This window comes from Doryrhamphus excisus, linkage group LG5 (assembly GCF_037039965.1).
Source record: "Doryrhamphus excisus strain RoL-2023G ecotype Guam linkage group LG5, RoL_Dexc_Guam_v1.1, whole genome shotgun sequence".
In the NCBI taxonomy this organism is placed as follows: Eukaryota; Metazoa; Chordata; class Actinopteri; order Syngnathiformes; family Syngnathidae; genus Doryrhamphus; species Doryrhamphus excisus.
In genome coordinates, this window is record NC_136361.1 from 5,555,001 (window position 1) to 5,580,840 (window position 25,840).

Consider the following 25,840-nt stretch of genomic DNA (forward strand, 5'->3'; position numbering starts at 1 on the left):
TTTTTTTTAATCCGATAATTGACTTTTTAATTGACTTTATGCCTTTGTCTCATGACTTTTCATCTCTTAATTTTCACTTTTTTTTTTATCTGACAATTTCTAGTATTTACATTGTAATTTATACTTTTATTGAATTTCCTATCTACTTTTAATCTTGTAATTTCTACTTTTAATTGACTCTCATAATTTAGACTTTTTCCTCCTAGTTTTGACTTTTGGATGTATGTTTATCTGTAGGTGGACAAAGCCATGTGCCTTTGGATGAAGGTCAGGAGCACTCCGACCAGACGGACGTATCTCTAATCACAGGAGCCCTGAGGAACTACAAGCTGGACACAGAACCCGTCACCTCACACAGCTCCTCAGTGGTCCTCAGGAAGCAGACCCTGACTGTGGCCAACACCAACTCAGCAGGTAGGCGTCTTTAAAACTATTCTAAGGCATAGAAGACATCGACTGAATGGATTTTTAAAATCTTTATTGTTGTACATTTTATGTCTGCTGTTTCTTTTCAGCATCATTTCTGGCCCATCGGAGTTGGCGCGGCTTGGAGCAGAAGTTGGGGGAGACGCCCGTGGTGAAGGCTGTGGAAGGGAGGAAGGGTATCGCCATCGCCTATGAAGAAGAAGGAGCAGTTCCATGATCAGTCAGTCACATCTCTTATTATGACTTAACATGAAAGTTGTAATTATGTGGGGAAAAAAATATTTTTATATGTAATGAGAAAGTTTAAAACTAAAGGAAAAAAAGTCTTTTTTCGAAGTCATAATATTTTAAGAAAAAAAAAAAAGACTAAGTAAAAAAAAAAAAGAAAAAATGTGGGTGAAGTTAAGGACATGTTTTTTCACCCATCACTTCTTTGCATATCTACAACACGTGTTGCGTCACAAAATATCAAAGTGGCCCCTCCCTGAATAATGTTTGGACACCCCTGGTTTAGGGCTTTTTATGTGTCCGCACATTATTCACATTTTTTTTTTAGCCCTGTAGGTGAGTAGTTCAATTACCTTTGTGAACATCACTGGCCATTCGTTGGAACTTCCTCCACAAACGAGGCCGGGAAGATGCCCGTGCTTCCATGACAATGGCCTTCCATCCAGTCCTGGTTGACTGCGGATTGAAAAACAATGTTATAATAAATTAAAAATTGTTAAAATAAATTATTTCTTCTTGTGTGTGTGAATAAAACATTACCTTTACAGATGAGTGTGATTTTATCCCCTTTAGTAAAACTCAGATCTTCAGGATTGGACGACTCATACGAATGAAGTGCCACCAAAGTCATCATCTCGGTCATCTGTGGCGTTGCACCAATATGCTAAACAGGAAGTACACACACACACACAAAAACACAGTATTTACGCATGTAGCGCACAGAAAGAATCCTGTATGTACAGTACAGTGGAATCCGTTTACACCAGGGGTCTCAAACCCACGGCCTGCGAGCTCATATTGTGTGTAAGTGCAGTGAACAAAGATAAGTACACAACTTACTCTTTACAACACATACTCCACAAAAAGCCAAACTTTTACCCCAATAAATAACCCAAATCTGACAAAACTATTTTTTTACATTCATTTGTCATTAGGTGTAATTCACATTTGAACCACTAGATGGTGCGCAAGTATAGTGTACATTGTATCTGTGTGAGACCTTAGCTTGACACATAAGTTGCTTATAAATCTATGGCCTATTAGCTGTTATGTCTACTGTATTGGGTAATATGAGTCTGAAGGTGACTATAGGGATGTTATTTCAAGCCTAGAGGGCTCTAATAGTATATATTAATTATTGTACGGATATCAGGCATGAGAAGCACAAAAAAATCAGTTGCCTATTAGCTGTTATTATGTCTTAATATATTGGGTAATATGAGTCTGAAGATGACTATAGGGATGTTATTTCAAGCCTAGAGGGCTCTAACAGTATACATTAATTGTTGGTTATTGTACGGATATCAGGCATGAGAAGCACAAAAAAAATCTATGGCCTATTAGCTGTTATGTCTAATATATTGGGTAATATGAGTCTGAATGTGACTATAGGGATGTTATTTCAAGCCTAGAGGGCTCTAATAATATACATTAATTATTGGTTATTGTACGGATATCAGGCATGAGAAGCACAAAAAAATCTATGGCCTATTAGCTGTTATGTCTACTATATTGGGTAATATGAGTCTGAAGGTGACTATAGGGGTGTTATTTCAAGCCTAGAGGGCTCTAATAGTATACTAATGTATTTTTTTTAACAGTAATTTACCTAACATCCTGTACGAAAGCAGGTTCAAACGGGTTCCACTGTATTTTATTTATTTATTTTTTTAAAAGATGTACTCACTTCTCTGATGTGGCACCACAATGTGAGGCGGCGGCTACCATCACGACTCCACACACTCCCCATGTCGGTTTCTTCATCGATGGCACTTTTTGCATCTGAAGTCAAACTATAAAGAAATCACATGAGTACTTCAGTTGGTTTAGTCACGAAGGGGGGTGGGGAAAAAACTGTACAGCGTACCTCAACACGATGGACGAAGACGAGAGGTTGAGTTTCTTACTGATCTGCTCTACCAGCGTTGCGTACGTGGAGCCGCTTGGTAGACACACGGCCAAGTTGAACGTGTGGTAGACTTTGACGATGCATAAGTCGTCACCAGGGAGGACTTCCTGTAAAAAAAAGTTCTTCTTAAAGATGCCATCATGTACTTGAATGTCACTTTTCTGACTGCGTACCTTTTGTTGCAAGTCACCACCACGAACAAAACCTTCAATTTAAAAAAACAAAACAAAACATGATTTGTATTCATGAAATAAAGCGATCATCATTACGATGAATATGCGTACCTTGTTTCCTTTCTGGCCTGGTCGGTGGTTCCCGACTTGGAGGTTCTGATTCCTGTTTCCCAATCCAACAGAGCAAAATGAACGACTACATCAAGGATCATGTAAATCTGCAAGCTTCTCACCTGCGTCAGCGTGGCCCCTAAGGACATTTCCAAACGTTCAAGGTAATTATAAGGAACGAGTCCCTTCTGTAAGGAAATCCTGATGAAATTAAACACACCGTATGAATGGAATCACGTGTTTTTTAAGCGTGCTGGTCTTACTCTTCCGTTAAAGACCACCGAGGCCCAGTTGTCGGAACCTTTCTGCAGAACAAATACAACGTTGCCCGGGACTACGGCCAACTCGTCGCTGGTTTCGGGAATAAACTCATAGCGGACGATGTGAGGTTCACCTTCCAAAGTCCTAAAAAGAGAGGAAAAGGTTAGAAATAAGGATTAATTTATGACGTACTTTATATACCAAATGGTTTTAGTGCGTTAGAGGAGGTGCAGTAGGGACATCTGACCAGTAGGTGGCCTCGGGGAAAACACAGGACACAGTCTCTGGTCTCTACCGGAATGAGCTGGATTAAGTAGGCTACTACCCCCCGCGACCAGACCTCATAATCGATAAACGATGGATGGATTAAATGAATAAATGATGGTTTCATGATCGACTATAGCCTATTAGTCCAAAAATATCAAAAAACAAGTTACATGTAGCGTAATGTTATGACGCTACTCCTCTCATTCTGTGTGGAAGTGGTCAATTTTGGGCTTTTTCATCCTCATTCCTCTTGCCGTCTGAAACACTTAAGTTTACAATCAGTAAATCGGAGAAGCTAACTAGTTAGCTCACGAGCATAGCCTGACATTGTTGATGTAAACAGAGAATAATGGCAGAGTGAAGGTGACTATAGGGGTGTTACTTCATGTCTGCCTAATTATGTTAAAACCCATATTTAGTTTTCATTTATTCATATTAAATCCTAATTCACTGTACTTATTTGATGGATTTATGAATGACATGCTGGTCTCGGGAGGGTTTGCTTGTTTTTGACATGTGACAATGACTGTTAGTATTATTAGGGCTCGAGCACTGACCAGTGCGAAAGCCCTATTGTAATCGTAATGTTTATTATTATTATTAGGGCTCGAGCACTGACCAGTGCGAAAGCCCTATTGTAATCGTTCCGTTTTTTATTCTGACGAAAGGACGGCCATTTTGAGGGCCTTAACATGCCCGAAAACTCACCAAATTTTGCAAGCGCGTCAGGTCTGGCGAAAATTTCGATCTGGTGGGGGTCCCGAAAACAATGTTCCAAAATTGACTCTCTAGCGCCACCTTTAATTTTTGAAAAAATTGCCCCCCGCCACCAGTTTCACCTATCGTCACGAAACTTGGTGGAGACGTCTATCGTGACAGGACGGACCAAAAAGTCTCAAGAACCCATATTGGAAAACGAACAGGAAGTCGGCCATTTTGGATGGCGGCAGCCTTTTTCGTGCCAGAAGTTGGGGTCGTATCTCGACGAACTCCTCCTAGGGGGTTTGACCAAATGAGTCCGTTGTTGCATCAACGGACACTAGACGGATGGCCGACGTTAAATTGCGAAGGATTTTGGGATATTCCATACGATGTGGGCGTGGCACGCCCCCAAATTTTGCCCATTTTCATATGTCCGGGCCTTGCACGCTGAGCGTAACTGTAGACGTGAATAACTTGGCTCCACGTGGTCAGATCTTCATCATACTTGGTACATGTGATCATGGCCCCGCCCCGAAGGTCCCCGTAGGTCACTTCCTGATTTCGTCGCAGCGCCACCTATTGGCGACAGGCTAAAGGCGTGTCATCTACATGAGGCCTTTTCTGCCAGGAGATTCATCAGATGAACATCAGGGTCACAAGGTCACTGCCTGACAGCCTGGTGAAGCCTGTTGATGGACCATGATGCAGGAAAAGCGCACGTGGTGGGCGTGGCCTGGCGGCGAATGCTCAGGCCTCGCCATTTACATAGAAAAGGTCATCATTCGCCCGCAAAAGGTCGCATGGGCTTGAAAACTCATAGGGGGGGTCAGAATCCAGGCCTGAGCGGCCTGGTGTGGCCCCCATATGAAACCAAGCCAAATTGACTCACTAGCGCCACCTAGAAGTTTTAAAATAATTATCCCTCGCCTCCCGTTGCACGTATCGGCATGATTTTCGGAGGAGACATCACTCGTGACAGGACGCACAAAAAAGTCTCAATAACCCATGTTCTAAAACCAACAGGAAGTCGGCCATTTTAGGTGGCGGCGGCCATTTGGGGGCGGATGTATGGGTCGTATCTTGACGAACTCCTCCTAGGGGGTTTGACCGAATGAGTCCGTTGTTGCATCAACGGACACTAGACGGATGGCCCACGTTAAATTGCGAAGGATTTTGGGCCGCTCCATAGGATGTGGGCGTGGCACGCCACCAAACTTTGACCATTTCATATCTGGCCCTGCCTGGTGTCTGGCCTTGCCTTGAAGCAATGTACATCAAAGTCAATACACAGTTTGACTGACAGACTGATGAAGTCAGTTGATGGACTATGATGTGTGTAAAGCACATGTGGGGGGCGTGGCCACGGCGAATGGTCAGCCTTCGCCATTGACCATCAAAAGGTCATCATTTGCCTGCAGAAGGTCACAGGCTGCTGAAATCTTAAACGTGAGGCCTTAATCCAGGCCTGAGCCAATCTAAATTGACACACTAGCGCCACCTAGAAGTTTCAATTCATTATCCCTCGCCACCCGTTACACGTATCACTATGATTTTCGGTGGAGACGTCTATCATGACAGGACGCACCTAATGCTCCAGAAGCCATGTTCTAAACACAGCGCCACCAACTGGTGGAAATGTATATCTGCCGTAACTTCCTGATTCATGGTCAGATTGTCTTGAAATTTTTTTTGGTGTGTTGGGTCAATCTCTGGTCTGTTATACTGTGTGTACATAGACTCTATAGCGCCACCAACTGGTGGAAATGTATATAGCCGTAACTTCCTTCCACATGGTCGGATCAAGCCCAAATTTTTTCTGGTGGTTTGGGGTACCCTCTGGTCTATGTCTGTGTGTGTACATAGACTGTATAGCGCCACCAACTGGTGGAAATGTATATAGCCGTAACTTCCTTCCACATGGTCGGATCAGGCCCAAATTTTTTCTGGTGGTCTGGGGTACCCTCTGGTCTATGACTGTGTGTGTACATAGACTGTATAGCGCCACCAACTGGTGGAAATGTATATAGCCGTAACTTCCATCCACATGGTCGGATCAAGCCCAAATTTTTTCTGGTGGTTTGGGGTACCCTCTGGTCTATGACTGTGTGTGTACATAGACTGTATAGCGCCACCAACTGGTGGAAATGTATATAGCCGTAACTTCCTTCCACATGGTCGGATCAGGCCCAAATTTTTTCTGGTGGTCTGGGGTACCCTCTGGTCTATGACTGTGTGTGTACATCGACTGTATAGCGCCACCAACTGGTGGAAATGTATATAGCCGTAACTTCCTTCCACATGGTCGGATCAGGCCCAAATTTTTTCTGGTGGTCTGGGGTACCCTCTGGTCTATGACTGTGTGTGTACATACGCTATAGCGCCACCAACTGGTGGAAATGTATATCTGCCGTAACTTCCTTACGCACGGTCGGATCGGCCCCTAATTTTTTCTGTTGGTTCGGGGTACCCTCCGGTCCGTTACCGTGTGGGCCAACCACTCTATAGCGCCACCCACAGGCGGAAACATATATCCGCCGCAAGGACCTACCGCGTGGTCCGATCGTCGTGAATTTTTTTATGGCGGTTCGCGGTGTCGGACGGGACGTGACCGCGCACCCGCCTCGCCGCCGCTGTCGCCCCCTCCTGGCGGAAAATTGCAAGTGCCGTGACTACCTTACCGCTTATCCGCTCGCCGCGGTTTTTCGTACGGCGCGTCCGCGCGCCCGTCCGGTCGCGCGCGTACCCCCGACCCGCGCGTACCCCCGAGCGCGTCGGGGTGCTCGAGCCCGCTCATCACTGCTTGCAGTTTTAATTAGGGCTCGAGCACTGACCAGTGCGAAAGCCCTATTGTAATCGTTCCGTTTTTTATTAGGGCTCGAGCACTGACCAGTGCGAAAGCCCTATTGTAATCGTTCCGTTTATTAGGGCTCGAGCACTGACCAGTGCGAAAGCCCTATTGTAATCGTTCCGTTTATTATTAGGGCTCGAGCACTGACCAGTGCGAAAGCCCTATTGTAATCGTTCCGTTTTTTATTCTGACGAAAGGACGGCCATTTTGAGGGCCTTAACATGCCCGAAAACTCACCAAATTTTGCAAGCGCGTCAGGTCTGGCGAAAATTTCGATCTGGTGGGGGTCCCGAAAACAATGTTCCAAAATTGACTCTCTAGCGCCACCTTTAATTTTTGAAAAAATTGGCCCCCGCCACCAGTTTCACCTATCGTCACGAAACTTGGTGGAGACGTCTATCGTGACAGGACGGACCAAAAAGTCTCAAGAACCCATATTGGAAAACGAACAGGAAGTCGGACATTTTGGATGGCGGCGGCCTTTTTCGTGCCAGAAGTTGGGGTCGTATCTCGACGAACTCCTCCTAGGGGGTTTGACCGAATGAGTCCGTTGTTGCATCAACAGACACTAGACGGATGGCCGACGTTAAATTGCGAAGGATTTTGGGATATTCCATACGATGTGGGCGTGGCACGCCCCCAAATTTTGCCCATTTTCATATGTCCGGGCCTTGCACGCTGAGCGTAACTGTAGACGTGAATAACTTGGCTCCACGTGGTCAGATCTTCATCATACTTGGTACATGTGATCATGGCCCCGCCCCGAAGGTCCCCGTAGGTCACTTCCTGATTTCGTCGCAGCGCCACCTATTGGCGACAGGCTAAAGGCGTGTCATCTACATGAGGCCTTTTCTGCCAGGAGATTCATCAGATGAACATCAGGGTCACAAGGTCACTGCCTGACAGCCTGGTGAAGCCTGTTGATGGACCATGATGCAGGAAAAGCGCACGTGGTGGGCGTGGCCTGGCGGCGAATGCACAGACCTCGCCATTTACATAGAAAAGGTCATCATTCGCCCGCAAAAGGTCGCATGGGCTTGAAAACTCATAGGGGGGGTCAGAATCCAGGCCTGAGCGGCCTGGTGTGGCCCCCATATGAAACTAAGCCAAATTGACTCACTAGCGCCACCTAGAAGTTTTAAAATAATTATCCCTCGCCTCCCGTTGCACGTATCGGCATGATTTTCGGAGGAGACATCACTCGTGACAGGACGCACAAAAAAGTCTCAATAACCCATGTTCTAAAACCAACAGGAAGTCGGCCATTTTAGGTGGCGGCGGCCATTTGGGGGCGGATGTATGGGTCGTATCTTGACGAACTCCTCCTAGGGGGTTTGACCGAATGAGTCCGTTGTTGCATCAACGGACACTAGACGGATGGCCCACGTTAAATTGCGAAGGATTTTGGGCCGCTCCATAGGATGTGGGCGTGGCACGCCACCAAACTTTGACCATTTCATATCTGGCCCTGCCTGGTGTCTGGCCTTGCCTTGAAGCAATGTACATCAAAGTCAATACACAGTTTGACTGACAGACTGATGATGTCAGTTGATGGACTATGATGTGTGTAAAGCACATGTGGGGGGCGTGGCCACGGCGAATGGTCAGCCTTCGCCATTGACCATCAAAAGGTCATCATTTGCCTGCAGAAGGTCACAGGCTGCTGAAATCTTAAACGTGAGGCCTTAATCCAGGCCTGAGCGCCCTGGTGGTGCTCCCATGTGACACCAATCTAAATTGACACACTAGCGCCACCTAGAAGTTTCAATTCATTATCCCTCGCCACCCGTTACACGTATCACTATGATTTTCGGTGGAGACGTCTATCATGACAGGACGCACCTAATGCTCCAGAAGCCATGTTCAAAACACAGCGCCACCAACTGGTGGAAATGTATATCTGCCGTAACTTCCTGATTCATGGTCAGATTGTCTTGAAATTTTTTTTGGTGTGTTGGGTCAATCTCTGGTCTGTTATACTGTGTGTACATAGACTCTATAGCGCCACCAACTGGTGGAAATGTATATAGCCGTAACTTCCTTCCACATGGTCGGATCAAGCCCAAATTTTTTCTGGTGGTTTGGGGTACCCTCTGGTCTATGACTGTGTGTGTACATAGACTGTATAGCGCCACCAACTGGTGGAAATGTATATAGCCGTAACTTCCTTCCACATGGTCAAATCAGGCCCAAATTTTTTCTGGTGGTCTGGGGTACCCTCTGGTCTATGACTGTGTGTGTACATCGACTGTATAGCGCCACCAACTGGTGGAAATGTATATAGCCGTAACTTCCTTCCACATGGTCGGATCAGGCCCAAATTTTTTCTGGTGGTCTGGGGTACCCTCTGGTCTATGACTGTGTGTGTACATACGCTATAGCGCCACCAACTGGTGGAAATGTATATCTGCCGTAACTTCCTTACGCACGGTCGGATCGGCCCCTAATTTTTTCTGTTGGTTCGGGGTACCCTCCGGTCCGTTACCGTGTGGGCCAACCACTCTATAGCGCCACCCACAGGCGGAAACGTATATCCGCCGCAAGGACCTACCGCGTGGTCCGATCGTCGTGAATTTTTTTATGGCGGTTCGCGGTGTCGGACGGGACGTGACCGCGCACCCGCCTCGCCGCCGCTGTCGCCCCCTCCTGGCGGAAAATTGCAAGTGCCGTGACTCCCTTACCGCTTATCCGCTCGCCGCGGTTTTTCGTACGGCGCGTCCGCGCGCCCGTCCGGTCGCGTGCGCGACCCCGACCCGCGCGTACCCCCGACCCGCGCGTACCCCCGAGCGCGTCGGGGTGCTCGAGCCCGCTCATCACTGCTTGCAGTTTTAATTAGGGCTCGAGCACTGACCAGTGCGAAAGCCCTATTGTAATCGTTCCGTTTATTAGGGCTCGAGCACTGACCAGTGCGAAAGCCCTATTGTAATCGTTCCGTTTATTATTATTATTCTTCTTCTCCCAAAATGAGCGCCATTTTGAGGGCCTTAACATGCCCGAAAACTCACCAAAATTGGCGAGCGCATCAGGTCTGGCGAAAAATTTGATATTTTATGGGTTTCAAATATCATGTTCGAAAATTGGCTCTCTAGCGCCACCTTGAAATTTAAAAAAAATTGGCCCCCGCCACCAGTTTCACCTATCGTCACGAAACTTGGTGGAGACGTCTATCGTGACAGGACGGACCAAAAAGTCTCAAGAACCCATATTGGAAAACGAACAGGAAGTCGGCCATTTTGGATGGCGGCGGCCTTTTTCGTGCCAGAAGTTGGGGTCGTATCTCGACGAACTCCTCCTAGGGGGTTTGACCAAATGAGTCCGTTGTTGCATCAACGGACACTAGACGGATGGCCGACGTTAAATTGCGAAGGATTTTGGGATATTCCATACGATGTGGGCGTGGCACGCCCCCAAATTTTGCCCATTTTCATATGTCCGGGCCTTGCACGCTGAGCGTAACTGTAGACGTGAATAACTTGGCTCCACGTGGTCAGATCTTCATCATACTTGGTACATGTGATCATGGCCCCGCCCCGAAGGTCCCCGTAGGTCACTTCCTGATTTCGTCGCAGCGCCACCTATTGGCGACAGGCTAAAGGCGTGTCATCTACATGAGGCCTTTTCTGCCAGGAGATTCATCAGATGAACATCAGGGTCACAAGGTCACTGCCTGACAGCCTGGTGAAGCCTGTTGATGGACCATGATGCAGGAAAAGCGCACGTGGTGGGCGTGGCCTGGCGGCGAATGCTCAGGCCTCGCCATTTACATAGAAAAGGTCATCATTCGCCCGCAAAAGGTCGCATGGGCTTGAAAACTCATAGGGGGGGGCAGAATCCAGGCCTGAGCGGCCTGGTGTGGCCCCCATATGAAACCAAGCCAAATTGACTCACTAGCGCCACCTAGAAGTTTTAAAATAATTATCCCTCGCCTCCCGTTGCACGTATCGGCATGATTTTCGGAGGAGACATCACTCGTGACAGGACGCACAAAAAAGTCTCAATAACCCATGTTCTAAAACCAACAGGAAGTCGGCCATTTTAGGTGGCGGCGGCCATTTGGGGGCGGATGTATGGGTCGTATCTCGACGAACTCCTCCTAGGGGGTTTGACCGAATGAGTCCGTTGTAGCATCAACGGACACTAGACGGATGGCCCACGTTAAATTGCGAAGGATTTTGGCCTGCTCCATAGGATGTGGGCGTGGCACGCCACCAAACTTTGACCATTTCATATCTGGCCCTGCCTGGTGTCTGGCCTTGCCTTGAAGCAATGTACATCAAAGTCAATACACAGTTTGACTGACAGACTGATGATGTCAGTCGATGGACTGTGATGTGTGTTTAGCACATGTGGGGGGCGTGGCCACGGCGAATGGTCAGCCTTCGCCATTGACCATCAAAAGGTCATCATTTGCCTGCAGAAGGTCACAGGCTGCTGAAATCTTAAACGTGAGGCCTTAATCCAGGCCTGAGCGCCCTGGTGGTGCTCCCATGTGACACCAATCTAAATTGACACACTAGCGCCACCTAGAAGTTTCAATTCATTATCCCTCGCCACCCGTTACACGTATCACTATGATTTTCGGTGGAGACGTCTATCAAGACAGGACGCACTTAACGCTCCAGAAGCCATGTTCAAAACACAGCGCCACCAACTGGTGGAAATGTATATCTGCCGTAACTTCCTGATTCATGGTCAGATTGTCTTGAAATTTTTTTTGGTGTGTTGGGTCAATCTCTGGTTTGTTATACTGTGTGTACATAGACTCTATAGCGCCACCAACTGGTGGAAATGTATATAGCCGTAACTTCCTTCCACATGGTCGGATCGGGCCACAAATTTTTCTGGTGGTCTGGGGTACCCTCTGGTCTATGTCTGTGTGTGTTCATAGACAGTATAGCGCCACCAACTGGTGGAAATGTATATAGCCGTAACTTCCTTCCACATGGTCGGATCAAGCCCAAATTTTTTCTGGTGGTTTGGGGTACCCTCTGGTCTATGACTGTGTGTGTACATAGACTGTATAGCGCCACCAACTGGTGGAAATGTATATAGCCGTAACTTCCTTCCACATGGTCGGATCAGGCCACAATTTTTTCTGGTGGTCTGGGGTACCCTCTGGTCTATGACTGTGTGTGTACATACACTGTATAGCGCCACCAACTGGTGGAAATGTATATAGCCGTAACTTCCTTCCACATGGTCGGATCAGGCCACAAATTTTTCTTGTGGTCTGGGGTGCCCTCTGGTCTATGTCTGTGTGTGTACATAGACAGTATAGCGCCACCAACTGGTGGAAATGTATATAGCCGTAACTTCCTTCCACATGGTCGGATCAAGCCCAAATTTTTTCTGGTGGTTTGGGGTACCCTCTGGTCTATGACTGTGTGTGTACATAGACTGTATAGCGCCACCAACTGGTGGAAATGTATATAGCCATAACTTCCTTCCACATGGTCGGATCGGGCCACAAATTTTTCTGGTGGTTTGGGGTACCCTCTGGTCTATGTCTGTGTGTGTACATAGACAGTATAGCGCCACCAACTGGTGGAAATGTATATAGCCGTAACTTCCTTCCACATGGTCGGATCAAGCCCAAATTTTTTCTGGTGGTTTGGGGTACCCTCTGATCTATGACTGTGTGTGTACATCGACTGTATAGCGCCACCAACTGGTGGAAATGTATATAGCCGTAACTTCCTTCCACATGGTCGGATCAGGCCCAAATTTTTTCTGGTGGTCTGGGGTACCCTCTGGTCTATGACAGTGTGTGTACATAGACTGTATAGCGCCACCAACTGGTGGAAATGTATATAGCCGTAACTTCCTTCCACATGGTCCGATCAGGCCCAAATTTTTTCTGGTGGTCTGGGGTACCCTCTGGTCTATGACAGTGTGTGTACATACGCTATAGCGCCACCAACTGGTGGAAATGTATATCTGCCGTAACTTCCTTACGCACGGTCGGATCGGCCCGTAATTTTTTCTGTTGGTTCGGGGTACCCTCCGGTCCGTTACCGTGTGGGCGCATACACTCTATAGCGCCACCCACAGGCGGAAACGTATATCCGCCGCAAGGACCTACCGCGCGGTCCGATCGTCGTGAATTTTTTTATGGCGGTTCGCGGCGTCGGACGGGACGTGACCGCGCACCCGCCTCGCCGCCGCTGTCGCCCCCTCCTGGCGGAAAATTGCAAGTGCCGTGACTCCCTTACCGCTTATCCGCTCGCCGCGGTTTTTCGTACGGCGCGTCCGCGCGCCCGTCCGGTCGCGCACACGACCCCGACCCGCGCGTACCCCCGACCCGCGCGTACCCCCGAGCGCGTCGGGGTGCTCGAGCCCGCTCATCACTGCTTGCAGTTTTAATTATTATTATTCTTCTTCTCCCAAAATGAGCGCCATTTTGAGGGCCTTAACATGCCCGAAAACTCACCAAATTTGGCGAGCGCATCAGGTCTGGCGAAAAATTTGATATTTTATGGGTTTCAAATATCATGTTTGAAAATTGGCTCTCTAGCGCCACCTTGAAATTTAAAAAAAATTGGCCCCCGCCACCAGTTTCACCTATCGTCACGAAACTTGGTGGAGACGTCTATCGTGACAGGACGGACCAAAAAGTCTCAAGAACCCATATTGGAAAACGAACAGGAAGTCGGCCATTTTGGATGGCGGCGGCCTTTTTCGTGCCAGAAGTTGGGGTCGTATCTCGACGAACTCCTCCTAGGGGGTTTGACCAAATGAGTCCATTGTTGCATCAACGGACACTAGACGGATGGCCGACGTTAAATTGCGAAGGATTTTGGGATATTCCGTACGATGTGGGCGTGGCACGCCCCCAAATTTTGCCCATTTTCATATGTCCGGGCCTTGCACGCTGAGCGTAACTGTAGACGTGAATAACTTGGCTCCACGTGGTCTGATCTTCATCATACTTGGTACATGTGATCATGGCCCCGCCCCGAAGGTCCCCGTAGGTCACTTCCTGATTTCGTCGCAGCGCCACCTATTGGCGACAGGCTAAAGGCGTGTCATCTACATGAGGCCTTTTCTGCCAGGAGATTCATCAGATGAACATCAGGGTCACAAGGTCACTGCCTGACAGCCTGGTGAAGCCTGTTGATGGACCATGATGCAGGAAAAGCGCACGTGGTGGGCGTGGCCTGGCGGCGAATGCTCAGGCCTCGCCATTTACATAGAAAAGCTCATCATTCGCCCGCAAAAGGTCGCATGGGCTTGAAAACTCATAGGGGGGGTCAGAATCCAGGCCTGAGCGGCCTGGTGTGGCCCCCATATGAAACCAAGCCAAATTGACTCACTAGCGCCACCTAGAAGTTTTAAAATAATTATCCCTCGCCTCCCGTTGCACGTATCGGCATGATTTTCGGAGGAGACATCACTCGTGACAGGACGCACAAAAAAGTCTCAATAACCCATGTTCTAAAACCAACAGGAAGTCGGCCATTTTAGGTGGCGGCGGCCATTTGGGGGAGGATGTAGGGGTCGTATCTCGACGAACTCCTCCTAGGGGGTTTGACCGAATGAGTCCGTTGTAGCATCAACGAACACTAGACGGATGGCCCACGTTAAATTGCGAAGGATTTTGGGCTGCTCCTTAGGATGTGGGCGTGGCACGCCATCAAACTTTTACCTTTTTCATATCTGGCCCTGCCTGGTGTCTGGCCTTGCCTTGAAGCAATGTACATCAAAGTCAATACACAGTTTGACTGACAGACTGATGATGTCAGTCGATGGACTGTGATGTGTGGAAAGCACATGTGGGGGGTGTGGCCACGGCGAATGGTCATCCTTCGCCATTGACCATCGAAGGCTCATATTTTGCCCGCAGAAGGTCACATGCTGCTGAAATCTTACACGTCAGGCCTTAATCCAGGCCTGAGCGCCCTGGTGGTGCTCCCATGTGACACCAATCTAAATTGACACACTAGCGCCACCTAGAAGTTTCAATTCATTATCCCTCGCCACCCGTTACACGTATCACTATGATTTTCGGTGGAGACGTCTATCATGACAGGACGCACCTAACGCTCCAGAAGCCATGTTCAAAACACAGCGCCACCAACTGGTGGAAATGTATATCTGCCGTAACTTCCTGATTCATGGTCAGATTGTCTTGAAATTTTTTTTGGTGTGTTGGGTCAATCTCTGGTTTGTTATACTGTGTGTACATAGACTCTATAGCGCCACCAACTGGTGGAAATGTATATAGCCGTAACTTCCTTCCACATGGTCGGATCGGGCCCAAATTTTTTCTGGTGGTTTGGGGTACCCTCTGGTCTATGACTGTGTGTGTACATAGACTCTATAGCGCCACCAACTGGTGAAAATGTATATAGCCGTAACTTCCTTCCACATGGTCGGATCGGCCCCAAATTTTTTCTGGTGGTCTGGGGTACCCTCTGGTCTATGACTGTGTGTGTACATAGACTCTATAGCGCCACCAACCGGTGGAAATGTATATCTGCCGTAACTTCCTGATTCATGGTCAGATTGTCTTGAAATTTTTTTTAGTGTGTTGGGTCAATCTCTGGTCTGTTATGCTGTGTGTACATAGACTCTATAGCGCCACCAACTGGTGGAAATGTACATAGACGTAACTTCCTTCCACATGGTCGGATCGGGCCCAAATTTTTTCTGGTGGTTTGGGGTACCCTCTGGTCTATGACTGTGTGTGTACATACACTCTATAGCGCCACCAACTGGTGGAAATGTATATAGCCGTAACTTCCTTCCACATGGTCGGATCGGCCCCAACTTTTTTCTGGTGGTTTGGGGTACCCTCTGGTCTATGACTGTGTGTGTACATAGTCTCTATAGCGCCACCAACTGGTGAAAATGTATATAGCCGTAACTTCCTTCCACATGGTCGGATCGGCCCCAAATTTTTTCTGGTGGTCTGGGGTACCCTCTGGTCTATGACTGTGTGTGTACATAGACTCTATAGCGCCACCAACCGGTGGAAATGTATATCTGCCGTAACTTCCTGATTCATGGTCAGATTGTCTTGAAATTTTTTTTAGTGGGTTGGGTCAATCTCTGGTCTGTTATGCTGTGTGTACATAGACTCTATAGCGCCACCAACTGGTGGAAATGTATATAGACGTAACTTCCTTCCACATGGTCGGATCGGGCCCAAATTTTTTCTGGTGGTTTGGGGTACCCTCTGTTCTATGACTGTGTGTGTACATACACTCTATAGCGCCACCAACTGGTGGAAATGTATATCTGCCGTAACTTCCTCCCACATGGTCGGATCTGCTCGAATTTTTTTCTGGTGGTTCGGGGTACCCTCTGGTCTATGACTGTCTGTGTACATAGACTGTATAGCGCCACCAACTGGTGGAAACGTATATCCACCGCAAGTACCTACCGCGCGGTCTGATCGTCGTGAATTTTTTTACGGTGGTTCGGGGCGTCGGACGGGACGTGACCGCGCACCCGCCTCGCCGCCGGTGTCGCCCCCTTCTGGCGGAAAATTGCAAGTGCCGTGACTCCCTTACCGCTTATCCCATCGCCGCGGTTTTTTGTACGGCGCGTCCGCGCGCCCATTCGGTCGCGCGTGCACCCCCGACCCGTGCGTACCCCCGACCCGCGCGTACCCCCGACCCGCGCGTACCCCCGACCGCGTCGGGGTGCTCGAGCCCGCTCATCACTGCTTGCAGTTTTAATTAGGGCTCGAGCACTGACCAGTGCGAAAGCCCTATTGTTATCGTTCCGTTTATTATTATTATTATTATTATTATTATTATTCTGCCAACCGTCGGCCTTTTTGAGGGCCTCAACATGCCCGAAAACTCACCAAATTTGGCGAGCGCATCAGGTCTGGCGAAAAATTTTATATTTTATGGGTTTCAAATATCATGTTCCAAAATTGGCTCTCTAGCGCCACCTTGAATTTTAAAAAAAATTAGCCCCCGACACCAGTTTCACCTATCGTCACGAAACTCGGTGGAGACGTCTATCGTGACAGGCCGGACCAAAAAGTCTCAAGAACCCATATTGGAAAACGAACAGGAAGTCGGCCATTTTGGATGGCGGCGGACGTTTTTGGGCCAGAAGTTGGGGTCGTATCTCGACGAACTCCTCCTAGGGGGTTTGATTGAATGAGTCCGTTGTAGCATCAACGGACACTAGACGGATGGCCGACGTTAAATTGCGAAGGATTTTGGGATATTCCATACGATGTGGGCGTGGCACGCCCCCAAATTTTGCCCATTTTCATATGTCCGGGCCTTGCACGCTGAGCGTAACTGTAGACGTGAATAACTTGGCTCCACGTGGTCAGATCTTCATCATACTTGGTACATGTGATCATGGCCCCGCCCCGAAGGTCCCCGTAGGTCACTTCCTGATTTCGTCGCAGCGCCACCTATTGGCGACAGGCTAAAGGCGTGTCATCTACATGAGGCCTTTTCTGCCAGGAGATTCATCAGATGAACATCAGGGTCACAAGGTCACTGCCTGACAGCCTGGTGAAGCCTGTTGATGGACCATGATGCAGGAAAAGCGAACGTGGTGGGCGTGGCCTGGCGGCGAATGCTCAGACCTCGCCATTTACATAGAAAAGGTCATCATTCGCCCGCAAAAGGTCGCATGGGCTTGAATCCTCATAAGGGGGGGCAGATTCCAGGCCTGAGGGCCCTGGTGGGGCCCCCATATGAAACCAAGCCAAATTGACTCACTAGCGCCACCTACAAGTTTTAAAATAATTATCCCTCGCCTCCCGTTGCACGTATCGGCATGATTTTCGGAGGAGACATCACTCGTGACAGAACGCACAAAAAAGTCTCAAGAACCCATGTTCAAAAACCAACAGGAAGTCGGCCATTTTAGGTGGCGGCGGCCATTTGGGGGAGTTTGTAGGGGTCGTATCTCGACGAACTCCTCCTAGGGGGTTCGATTGAATGAGTCCGTTGTAGCATCAACGGACACTAGACAAATGGCCGACGTTAAATTGCGAAGGATTTTGGGCTGCTCCTTAGGATGTGGGCGTGGCACGCCACCAAACTTTTACTTTAACCTTAACTTTTACCTTATCTGGCCCTGCCTGGTGTCTGGCCTTGCCTTTAAGCAATGTACATCAAAGTCAATACACAGTTTGACTGACAGACTGATGATGTCAGTCGATGGACTATGACGTGTGTAAAGCACATGTGGTGGGCGTGGCCACGGCGAATGGTCAGCCTTTGCCATTGACCATCGAAGGCTCATATTTTGCTCGCAGAAGGTCACAGGCTGCTGAAATCTTAAACGTGAGGCCTTAATCCAGGCCTGAGCGCCCTGGTGGTGCTCCCATGTGACACCAATCTAAATTGACACACTAGCGCCACCTAGAAGTTTCAATTCATTATCCCTCGCCACCCGTTGCACGTATCACTATGATTTTCGGTGGAGACGTCTATCATGACAGGACGCACCTAACGCTCCAGAACCCATGTTCAAAACACAGCGCCACCAACTGGTGGAAATGTATATCTGCCGTAACTTCCTTATACATGGTCAGATTGTCTCCAAATTTTTTTGGGTGGGTTGGGTCAATCTCTGGTATGTTATACTGTGTGTACATAGACTGTATAACGCCACCAACTGGTGGAAATGTATATCAGCTGTAACTTCCATATGGTCAGATCTGCCCCAAATTTTTTTTGGTGGTCTGGTGTACCCTCTGGTCTATGACTGTGTGTGTACAGACTGTATAGCGCCATCAACAGGCAGAGATGTACATCTGCCATAACTTCCTGATTCATGGTCAGATTGTCATGACTTTTTTTTGGTGTGTTGGGTCAATCTCTAGTTTGTTATACTGTGTGTACATAGACTCTATAGCGCCACCAACTGCTTGAAATGTATATCTGCCATAACTTCCACGTGGTCGGATCATTTCCAAATCAGTCTGACTGTGTACATATAGCGCCACCAACTGTTTGAATTGGATAACTCCATTCTATATGGTCTGATTTTTTCTATGGTGGCACAGACAGGACATGACCATGTACTTACCTTAGACTGTATAGTGCCACCAACCTCTGGAAAAGTACAACTACATTTTACATGGTCTGTCTGGCCCGAGACTTTTAGGGAGTTGTGACATCAAACAGGACATGACCACATACCCACCTTTGAAGGAGTTGTCATTATCTGTCATAACACCCTTCCAAACAGTCAATTATGGACACAGTTGTGTTGACATTCATCACTATACATCCTTCTATGCTGTTCATCCTCCACATGGGTCATAGGTGTGCTGGAACCAATCCCAGCTATATTTTGATGTGCCATGCTGGTGGACTCCATCACGATTGCTGGTTGGGTCCTTGGTCTGTGAAGCATCTCTGTGGTCCACCCAGGGTCCAAGTGGGTGGTGTGTTTTGCAGGATAGCAGCAGAGATCGAGTTGACATTGTAGATTGTCTAAACTATGAATGAACACGTGTGGAGTTATGTACTAAACATGCAGAAATGACAAAAGCAGTTATGTCAAGCCAATTTATTTGATATAGTGCCAATTCTAATCATCATATGGAAGTTATCTAGAAAGAGAACCAACTGAACCCCACACGAGCAAGCACTTGGCAACGGAGGCAAGGAAAAACTCTTTGAGAAACCTTGGACAGAACCCAGGCTCTATGGGGCGGCCTTCTGTCTCGACCGGTTGGGTTGAGAGGGATGACTGAGAGATGGTAGGTAGACAGTGGTGAAGAAAGGACAGAGGGTTAAGAATGGGTGGAGGAAAGGATCAGCAGTTGCAGTCCCACGATGACCAGTTCCCAGAATCGCCAGTATCCTATCCAGTCAGCAATGGGTGGATGTCAAGGTGCAACGGTGGGAGCTCCTCTGGAAGCAGCCAGCATTCACTACAGGTCAGAGAAAGTGAAAGCAAATGTGTTAGTAAACTTGCTATGATCATATAAAAAGTCAAAGAAGACAGCATGAGGAAGTTTTTTTGTACTACAAGTACCATGGCATTCTATGTATAATTTTAGTAGCACAAGCACCCCATACTTTTTGGTTAACAGGTTAACATTTTTCCCCTGCAGAACATAAACTCATGTAAGATTCTGTGTCCATTAAGAATAGTGGAGGTGTTTCCAACTTCCAGCTAATTAAAGCTACTTGGTAAAAAGAGAAAGTGTTTTTATGTGACTGGCAACATTTCAAGATGTATTTTACCTACAAAGCAAAGTTTAACTTGTCGTCTGGAGCCCGGTTTACGTATCTGGAGAAATCACATGAGTATAATGTCAAGTGGCAAAAAAGGCAAGTGTTTCACACATGAACAGAATTTGACCAATATGAAAAGTGAAAACAGCTCCATATCTTACCACATGCAGCACTTGTCAGAGGACACTCACACCGTCAGAGGGGTCTTGTCCTGTTGATGAAAACTCACATGCATGCAAAACACTACATTGCTATTATAATTGTTGGTATTATGCACTGATGGGATTAGTTTTACTTCTATGCTATTCTACTGCTACTATGTTCACTAATATACGCATGTACTTCTATTGCTACTATGTCAATATTCGTATGCACTTCTACTATGTTTAATATTAAGATGTGTGTGGAACTGAAGACAGGCGGCAACTAGAAAGACAAGAGCAGAGGTTAGTCACAATATACATTCACATATTTACATGTTTACATGTTTACATGTTTACATATTTACATATTTACATATTTACATATTTACATATTTACATATTTACATATTTACATATTTACATATTTACATATTTACATATTTACATATTTACATAGCCCTCATTGTTTGCATTACCGTGTCTGGAAAAACGTATTTTTCGCCAGTGATTGACAAACACAATCCACCGTTCTCGGAAGAGTAAACTCGCGGATTGGGAAATGTCCACTGGTTAGAAAAATACTAACTATGTCTTCAGAAAAGTCTTAGTTTTAATCCCTTTGAATCTTAATTTTGGGTAGTGTTGAATTTTGCGCCAGTGCATGACTAAATCAATTTCTCTACTCAAAAAGTTCTGAAAGATTTGAATCCCTTTAGTATTTAACTTTAAGGCAGACAGCCGGTAACTATCAAGACAAGAGGACAGGTGAGTGAGGCAGCACTGGAATCATTTCATCAAGTATCATTTACATATATACATATTTACATATTTACATATTTACATATTTACATATTTACATATAATATGTACACTATTTAAATATTATATAAATATACTATATTTACAATATTTACATATTTACAATATGTACATGTTTACAATATGTACAAGTTCATTTACTGGTTGGACAAATAACCAGTTTGTGTTCAGAAAAGGCAAATAGTTTCATTGTGGTTTCACTTTTATTCAGCAATTGACAAATCCAATCCACCGTTCTCGGAAGAGCAAACTCGTGGCTTGTAAATTGTCCACTGGCTAAACATGTGAGACCACCTGAACCCATTTTACACAATATAAGACTGCCAGAAGAATGCTGAAGTGGAACGTGTGTGTGCGTGTGTGCGTTTTAAATTTAGTGTTTGAAAGAGCACAAAATGCCTTCATGATCACTGAAATAAGTGGGCATCACAACTGATTCTACATCAAAGTGTGATGTTTTGACATATACGTGGTCAATTAATGTACCCTTTTCTGTGGTAGGATGTTTGACTGACTGGCAGAACCCTTTCCTAGCCATGAATGTGCTGATAGTGGAAGATTTTAACAAATTTTCATTAAAATCTCCCAGTATGACAACACTGGCGTACTTCTGGTGCAACCAATCCAGCAGCGTGCCAAGGTGACCTTGAAACAACGCCATTGGATAGGAGGGTGGTCGATACACAACTGCTATTAACACACTGGGTGCGGAGCAGTTCACCAGTAAAACTTCCAAGTTGAAGTTTGGGGCGGAGACAACACTACAGTGCAGGTGGTCTGCAATGTACATGCCAACTCCGCCATGCTGTTGCCCTTGTAATTCTACCAAAGCAGGGTTACTGCTGGAGTAAGACAAACATCGTGGTTGGCTATGAAAATGATACCCAGGAATGGTTACACTGCTGGGTGTACATGCCGTTGGCAGCCACGTTTCTGTCACAGCGATGCAGTTAGGCTGCAGGTGCTGTGTACATGCTGCCAAATCTGACGCATGTTTTGTCAAATTTTGGACATTGATCAAATAAATTGTGAAATGTGGTGGTTGTACATTTGTTTGTGTTGGTTCAATTTCTGTCAAAAATGGTGGCATCCTTCCCACAGCATCCTTAATGGCATCGTTAGAGTAAATCTTTTCGGCATTAAATTTTTCAATAATCAAACCGTCTAAGGCCGTGACTCGACTCAATGCTACATACGCCTGCCCTGCGGAAAACACCCTGTCTAGAGACACAACTACATTGCTCACGGTAACACCCTGGACTTTATGTACCGTGCAAGCCCAAGCGAGCTTCAGAGGGAACTGGCGACGCATGCCACCACTTTTTGTTACTTTTTCTTCCTCTGGCAGAATAAATGTACTGTCTTTTAGCGTGACGGACTCATTAGTAGTTTGTGCACGCCTTTGTTTACCTACTTTGGCATCATCAAACTTTATATAGATCCTACTCGGAAATGTGTCATCCTTTTGGAAAAGAACCTCAGAGACAGTGCCACTAACCCCGTTAACTAAGCCGTCGTCAATATCAATGTTTTTGCAAAGCATTACACGTGCATCTTTAGCGATGTGCAGAGTTTCCTCTAAACACGTGTTGTAAACTTTGCTGTGGTGCCCTACTTTTCTTTCTAATTTACCCGATTTTTTGTTTTGGCTGAAATCCTCAGCTTTTATCGTCGTGTACTCCGGACAGATCCTGAAAAGCTGTTTTAGATTGTATTCGTTGACTTGTTGATTGGTTGGAAACACATGTAACGCGGAGCTGACCTCACCTGTTTCGCGCTGTTTCAAAAGTTCTATGTCTGTTTCCAACAACGCCGCGCCTTTTGGATGTTTGCGTAGTCTATTTAGCAATGCTGCAAACTGATTATCTTTTTGCCGGACTATCGTTGTCAGTTCGACAACACTGAAAAGATTTGTCCACAAGTTGAAAGTGGCGTCATCGACATAGAGAGGCTTTCCTTTGACTGGCGGTAACTGGTAAAAATCACCGACGGCGATGATGCTGACGTTGCCAAATGCAGCATAGTCACCGGTTTGCTTAATTTGTCGGAGCCTACCATGAATGTACGTCAACAACTTGTGATCAACCATCGATATTTCATCTATAATCAAAATTTGGAGGTCCGCGAACTTGGCACGCAAGGAATTCACCGTTTCCTCACCCAGTGGTGTGTAAGGCAAACGGGTATCCTTGCCGATGCTCAATGTGCTGTGTATTGTTGTGGCATTCAAATTGTAAGCAGCAATCCCTGTTGGTGCAGCTAGACAGACAGAAATATTGTCCGGTTGCCGACACGTTGTTGACAACAACCTGGTAGCCTCATATTGGATGGCTTTAATTAGGTGGCTTTTTCCTGTCCCGGCACCGCCTGTGATGAATAAGTGCAATGGCTCGGGTTTTCTCCCACCTATTTTATCAAGGCACCACTGTCGAATTTTGTAAAAAATGTCCATTTGAGTATTATTTAGGGAGCGGATCAATGCCAAGCCATCATTTCGACTCATTGACTTTTGCTTTTGTAAGTTTAAAGCGGTTCTATTTTCATTTGCCAAGTCAGGTATTACTTCTGCCTCTTCTTCGACCAACTGCTGTTTTTTCCGGCGTTCTTCTTCGCATTGTAGCCTTTCCAATTCTTGTTCTGGACACAGCAGACACCATGCATCCTCAGCAACACCGCTGTGATCAATAGATCTTTGGATGCTGTCCAGTTCATCCCCGTCGTTGTCGAAATGTTGTTTATTTGTTTCCACTATGGATCGAACTGAATGCATCGACCCATCATTTAATCGGACCGCACCATTGTCATAAAACTCTTCAAATGTTGGGCAGTTGGCAGGTCTTAACTGCAAATCCACCCGGTATGGCAGATACAACTGCAAAAGGCTACGATAATACAACTCTGGGTTTTTGGTTTCTGAAAAGCGCGCAGAGCGTACTACGGCAGGTTTGGTCCGTGTACGTTTTGTCACATGTCCGTAGTTGTTTTTAAGTTCAATTTTGGATGCCGACCTTTCGTTTTTGGTAATGATGCGGTATTCCGAAGCAAATTGTGCCAAGCACATGTCATTAAACGTGTCGTCGTTTGGTCTGTTTTTATAACGGTCGACAATGCTGGTCATCCACATGTCTTCCGTTGTTAATTCGGCGGATGAAGCTTTTTGACGCAAAACACTCAAAGGCAAACTCATTTTGACCACATTGTCCCCTGTTGGAACAAAAACTACTTTGCGCGAGCATTCTTTAAGATGCATATTTGTCACCCGGTAAACGGCCTCTTGTGCACACACGTCTCTATTGTGCAAGTACACACTGCCAAGGCTTTTTAAGGCCTCTTTGGCACTGACGTTTGCCTGTTTGGATGCTTCTTTCTGGGCATTACTCAGCAGCAATCCAATCTCCCTCTCAGCTTTAGAAATATACGAGATTATGTAAACTACGCACGCATACGCATCAACGACATACTGGATGTCCATATTAGCATTCCAGCATTTAAGCAGAGGTTTGCTGTATGGATTGATCCAAACCTCATTGATTTGACGCTTCACTATCACTTCCGTACGACGACCCAAGCGGCGGTGTGCGGCCTCAAAAGTATTTTGGGTTATACCGAGACTATGGAACAAATGTTCCACACTTTGATATGCGTGGTTCTCGTCAGCCAGGGCTGTTTTAATGGATTTTATGATTTCCGACGCCTCTTCTGCTTTCATGTTTGCGGCATTTTGGGACGCTTTAGGACATGTGCATGTTTTAACACCGGTTGATTGGCTAACCTGACAAGTGCATGTTTTTTGTCCCTGTCCGTCTAACTGATGGCTAATAAATGTTCGTCCTGACACGGGTTTGGGAAAACCGAAACGACACACTGTGTTTTTCTTCTTGCACGTTTTAGAGTGTCTCTTAGAATGCTGCTGGACGGAAGACACTGTCTCTGTCAATCCTTCATCCTGTGTCTGCAATTCACAAGTAACATATCTATCAATAAACTTTGTGACTTCTTCATCTGAGTTCACATCAATACGTGGGGCATTCTCGACCCAGAACAAACAATGTACATGCGGGGAACCACGCTGCTGAAATTCCACCCGGTAAAAATAGTCGACAACTTTGCCAATCGGTTGGCTCGAAGACATTATCACCTCTCTTAGAAAGACATGCCACCGGAAATCAAACATCCGTGCAGCAGTCACTGGATTCCGTCTCAACAAATCACACCTGTCCGCCCACTCCAACTCTGCAGCCGTTTGCGTTCTACCCTCTTGCCTCAAAACACAGTCTAACAAGTTTTGCCACCGTAAATCAGCAGACGAAAAAGAGCAAAACCACGTGGGAACACCAAGCTGACGCACACAAGCCAAAATATCGCGCTGCGTACTCTGCCAAAAGGCTGGAGTGCCTCTGATGGGCTTCAGAAAACGATAGCCCTGGTCACATTCCAACAATGTCTTTAACGACTCATCGTTGGTCAACAAATCTTTGGCCATTTTTGCCACCAAACCAGCAATTCCTTTGCGTAAGGCAATGGAAATGCTCGACACCACCTGCAGAAGTTCACACAAATACTGAGCATAGAATATGTATTCCACATTCTGCCCAAACCGCTTATCAGCATGCATGATACGATTATTGAAATATCGAGACGCCGTCAGCCTATATTGTCGAGTGTCATGAAACGTGAAACGGCCGCGTGGAAACAACACTGGGAAACATCTAGCTTCATTTGAATGGTCAGAAAGCAACCTCACAGGATTATTGCCTTCTGCCGGAGCCACATTCAAT

The 25,840-nt window shown here is 46.6% G+C and overlaps 2 protein-coding genes and 1 long non-coding RNA gene across 6 annotated transcripts in view; 1 reads left to right on the forward strand and 2 right to left on the reverse strand.

Moving 5' to 3' along the window:
* The window catches only part of dph2 (diphthamide biosynthesis 2), a 7,583-nt gene extending 4,190 nt beyond the window's left edge, over window positions 1-3,393 (forward strand). Inside the window, exons 6-9 of one of the 2 annotated variants that reach the window (XR_009120688.2) lie at window positions 238-414; window positions 516-646; window positions 1,228-3,011; window positions 3,124-3,393. Coding sequence is in view for 1 of the 2 variants with exons in the window: in XM_078790629.1 (XP_078646755.1) it covers window positions 238-414; window positions 516-643 (305 nt within the window). In the remaining variant the exon portion in view is untranslated. Of the gene's footprint in view, window positions 1-237; window positions 415-515; window positions 3,053-3,123 lie in introns of those variants that run through there. The other variant, XM_078790629.1, reaches the window with a different exon arrangement.
* The window catches only part of ncf2 (neutrophil cytosolic factor 2), a 198,776-nt gene continuing 173,412 nt past the window's right edge, over window positions 477-25,840 (reverse strand). For 2 of the 3 annotated variants that reach the window (XM_078790627.1, XM_078790628.1), the window contains exons 8-15: window positions 3,111-3,252; window positions 2,970-3,035; window positions 2,848-2,899; window positions 2,522-2,768; window positions 2,342-2,447; window positions 1,195-1,318; window positions 1,008-1,110; window positions 477-615 (exon numbers count right to left, since the gene is read on the reverse strand). In XM_078790627.1, coding sequence (XP_078646753.1) covers window positions 1,019-1,110; window positions 1,195-1,318; window positions 2,342-2,447; window positions 2,522-2,768; window positions 2,848-2,899; window positions 2,970-3,035; window positions 3,111-3,252 — 829 coding nt within the window. In that variant the 3' untranslated portion in view covers window positions 477-615; window positions 1,008-1,018. The remainder of the gene's footprint in view (window positions 616-1,007; window positions 1,111-1,194; window positions 1,319-2,341; window positions 2,448-2,521; window positions 2,769-2,847; window positions 2,900-2,969; window positions 3,036-3,110; window positions 3,253-25,840) is intronic. The other variant, XM_058060915.2, reaches the window with a different exon arrangement.
* On the reverse strand, window positions 19,412-20,793 carry LOC131138595 (uncharacterized). Its single transcript, XR_013627381.1, has 2 exons — window positions 20,262-20,793; window positions 19,412-19,793 (listed from the first exon to the last, which is right to left on the reverse strand). It is a non-coding gene; the product is annotated as an uncharacterized LOC131138595 (long non-coding RNA).